Source organism: Pundamilia nyererei, unplaced genomic scaffold (assembly GCF_000239375.1).
Source record: "Pundamilia nyererei isolate P.nyererei 1_Seehausen unplaced genomic scaffold, PunNye1.0 scaffold00117, whole genome shotgun sequence".
In the NCBI taxonomy this organism is placed as follows: Eukaryota; Metazoa; Chordata; class Actinopteri; order Cichliformes; family Cichlidae; genus Pundamilia; species Pundamilia nyererei.
In genome coordinates this window covers 1,826,862-1,830,866 of record NW_005187518.1, presented here as the reverse complement: position 1 = coordinate 1,830,866, position 4,005 = coordinate 1,826,862, and the positions used below count along the sequence as shown (strand labels likewise).

The 4,005-nt window shown below is 38.4% G+C and overlaps 1 protein-coding gene across 3 annotated transcripts in view; it reads right to left on the bottom strand.

The window, feature by feature from the left end:
* The window catches only part of LOC102199106 (neprilysin), a 36,685-nt gene that overhangs the window by 25,696 nt on the left and 6,984 nt on the right, over positions 1-4,005 (bottom strand). For all 3 annotated transcript variants that reach the window (XM_005742185.1, XM_013913159.1, XM_005742186.1), the window contains exon 4: positions 3,414-3,575. In XM_005742185.1, the coding sequence (XP_005742242.1) occupies positions 3,414-3,575 (162 nt within the window). The remainder of the gene's footprint in view (positions 1-3,413; positions 3,576-4,005) is intronic.

The window sequence follows — 4,005 nt, the reverse complement described above, 5'->3', positions numbered from 1 at the left end:
GTGTGTGTGTGTGTGTGTGTGTGTGTGTGTGTGTGTGTGTGTGTACACATATTTTACAAATATGTGTACAAAATATGTACAAAATATGTGTACAAAACAAGAGAGCAGCAGTGTGCTCATATACAGATAATGCACAGATAAATGTACACACAGACACAGACACACACTTTGCACTTTAACAAACAAACACACACACACACACACACACACACAGACACACACACACATATATCTGCCTTTGTTCCTTCCTAACTAGTTTGTTCCTTCCTGAAACAAACTAGTTAGCAATTAAAAGAGTCACGGTCAATTAGTTAAATTATTGCACAGCATGCCACACCTGAGGAGGGGGAACTGAAAAACAAAATTCTACCAGCCTCGTGCACCTACGTACACACAGCTGTGGTCACATTCAGGGTGCAGATCCTCATTACGGATCATTACAGCATTTTACAGCATCTGAGAACAATCCAAGGCATTTACAAGCAGCCACAAATCTACACAGCTATTCACACACATACACATAGATGGAGTCATTTTTATTGCATGTCAGAGAGCCTAGAGCTCTGTGGTATCCAGGTGTTTTCAGGCCCCTGCAGCTGTTGACAGGAAAAGGATGTGCTCATCAGTAGGCGGTAGTATCCAAGTAAGCATCGGCAGCCAGGCCTAAGATCAGAGGTCTTATATTTGAGACCTCAGAGCAGAGGTCACAACTCTTAGGTCTCACACTTACAGTAAATTTGCCTTCTTACAAGGTTTTATGGCTATAAATCTTCAAAACAATAGAATGTGCACTTCAGATCCAAGGCGTTGTGTTTTTATTTTGTTTTTTTTAATGAAAAAAAAAGGACTTACACAGAGAAGCAAACAGAAAGTAAACCTGAACATGTGTGCATACAGTGCAGTCTGAGACGTTCCTACTGTGACAAGCTGAAGGAATGAGCGCAACACTGACTGCTGTTGGGGATTTAATCTGATGAATGACTGGAGCCTCATGTCTCTCTGTGGTAAGCACAGCATTTAGAGCAATTAAGTCAATGATTGTAAAACATCAACCACTGCACTTTGCCCAGTGTTTCTGCCAAAACTTGCTTTCTTCCTTTCTCCTTTTATAGTAATGCAGCAGATATTAGCGCAAGACCTGATAAATCAGCCAGGTCTCAGCAACAATACAAGAGTAAGCATATTTTGTATGTGTAAAGTCATACCGCAAACCCACACGGAGCCATGCAATGTGCATAACGGCACATACAATAGCATTTTCAAATGGTCAAATGAGTCTTTGTTGAGAAATGTTTCCTTCTTGCCCCCTTTGTGTGATTTTTATGAGTGCTTATACTGTCATTGAGAAGACAGAATAAAGCAGAAATGAATGGCTGTGAGTTGTGCAGTCCGAATAAGTTAATGTGCACTGCTTTTTATACCATCCCTAAGCTGTTTGTTAGAAGTCTAATTTAAAATCCCTGCAGTACCTCTGAGAATCTCGTGTTCAAGAAAATCACTGTGAAGGCGTAAGAGGCAGAATTTCAGCAATACACTTTTATAATTACACTACACAGAAGAAATAATGATGCAATTCTACCACTAAAAGGACCCTCTGAACAAAGGTATATAAATAAATGATCATTATGTTACAAGGCAATCTCTAAACCCTAATGAATGTTCTATTGATTGGTAAAAAGGTGTTGATCAAGAAGTAAAGAAAAAGTAACAAAATTAAAGAATTTGTTTTCCAAAACAAAAAAGTTTTAGAAAAGAAAAGCTTTTCACTTTAAAAATAGCATAGCATGATAAATCATTGTAACAGACGGCAGACAATATACTGTATACTTCATTTTGGATTAAATGCAAAAATTACTTCATTCACATCCACAATCATTTTTATGTTTTGAAACAAATCTCACCAACTGAAAATATCAGGGTAGAAAGCAAAAGAAAGACGATACTGTCCCAATGCACTAAACAGTGTGTTTATCCATCAAGATTGGACAAATGGATTACTCAAGGATGCTGCAAAGTCCACAAGACAAGCTGCACTTTAAACCCCATTTTTCCTTTCCCAATAAGGATGAATCTTTCTCATCCTCTCTAATCACTCTGTTTCTCCTGCAGCCACTCCACACTGTTTTTATTACAGAGAAAGGTACTGATATATACATTTCTAAATTTATGGCAGATGAAAAGTTTTCATTTTCCATGGAAAGTTTGTGTCCCATAAATATTTAGCACCCTGAAACAAAGGGCTCTGCCAACCTTCATGCAAACAACTTGAAATGAAGCATGGACCCATATGTACACACATGCTCAAATCTGCAAACACATTTGCACTTTAACTGCCTTTTTTGTAACAAGGACACTATACTCTAATGCCTACTAAAAACCTACAATACACTTGGGCGCACTCACACATGCAATGCTTAAATTGTGCTTTTTTCATCATAATGTGTTGGGATCTTTAGAAAACAGCTCACGCTCACACACATGCACACATATTGATAATGCCAACAAACTCCCAGCCCCCGTGGCACCAATGATATCTATAGAGCTGCGATCCCTGATGGACAGTCCTCCTTACATGTAAACTAGAGAAACCAAGTCAAGCTGTCCTCAGTCCTACAAAAAGTAGACCAATAAGAACGTATTGTGCGAGTGCTTCAGAAGTTTTCATAAGCTAAAAGCTTTGATACAACCCTAATTCCAAAAGAATCTAAAGACAAACAGAATTTTATTTAATAGAATATAAAAGAATATCAGATGTTTCAATTGAGAAATTGCTTAATTTTAAGACAAATGTTGGCTACTTTTAAATCCAACAACTTGGACGGCCCCTCTCTCCTTTTGTCAGGGGGCCACAGCATCCATGTTTTCCAGAAATAATTTCAACACAATGGAAAACTAAAACAGAGACCTTTGCACACTGTTTTCTTCATTCTGCCTCAGTGCACCTCTGCACTGTGTTTTTAAAGTACACAACTCAAATTTCAATTTGTCTGACTACAGAACTTTGACTCAATCTGTTTTAAATGAGCTTTGGCCTAGAGAAGATGTTGGCATTTCTGCATCATGGACACACGGCTTCACATTTGTACGACAGAGCTTTAGCCAGCATTAGTGGATGGCATGGTGAACTGTGTTCACAGACAGTGGTTTCTGGAAGTGATCATAAGCCTTTTCAATGATTTCCAGAGATTTCTTCAGATTTTTCTCAGTTTAAACATTTGATATGTTTTCTGTGTTCAATTGTGAAATAAATACAACTTTATGACATTGGTAAATCATTGCATTCTGTTTTTATTTTTGTTTTACACAGCGTCCCAACTTTTTCCGAATTGGATTTGTATAAACACTTTGGTCTGATTGCCTGCTTGTCTTTCTGTGCGTGCATCTGCTTGCGCGGGTGTGTGTAGGTGTCTGACCTTTGAGGATGACCTCCAGTTCATCTCGTAAGATGTCAAAGGTGCTGTATCTAGAGGTGGTTTCAGGGATGATGTTCTTTTTAAGCCACCCTCCACAGGCATACTGGTAGAAGTTGTCACAGGGGTCCACGTTAGCGTCCATGTTCTCAATGAGACGAGACGCTGCATAGACAGAGAGGAAACAAACTCCATGAAATGAAGGAATACAGAAATAAGCAAGCCATTGTTTAAGGATATACAGTTTCAGTAAAAAATAACCAACAAATATATGACAGTGTATATGCAACCTATAATTTGTATTCAAAATTGTGAACCTTCCAGATCCCTCAGGTCATCTGGATCCGGTCTTTTATCAGTTCCCAGAGTCAGAACCAGACACGGAGAAGCTGCATTCAGCTTTTATGCTCCTTATATCTGGAACAAACTCCCAGAAAGCCTCAGATCAGCTGAAACACTCAGTTTATTTAAATCCAGGTTGAAGACTCACCTGTTCTCAGCTGCATTTGAATAAAGCACCAAATCCACACTTTTAAGCTTAAATTTCAAAATCTACATTTAACTACTGATTTTATCTATTGTTCTGATTTTATCT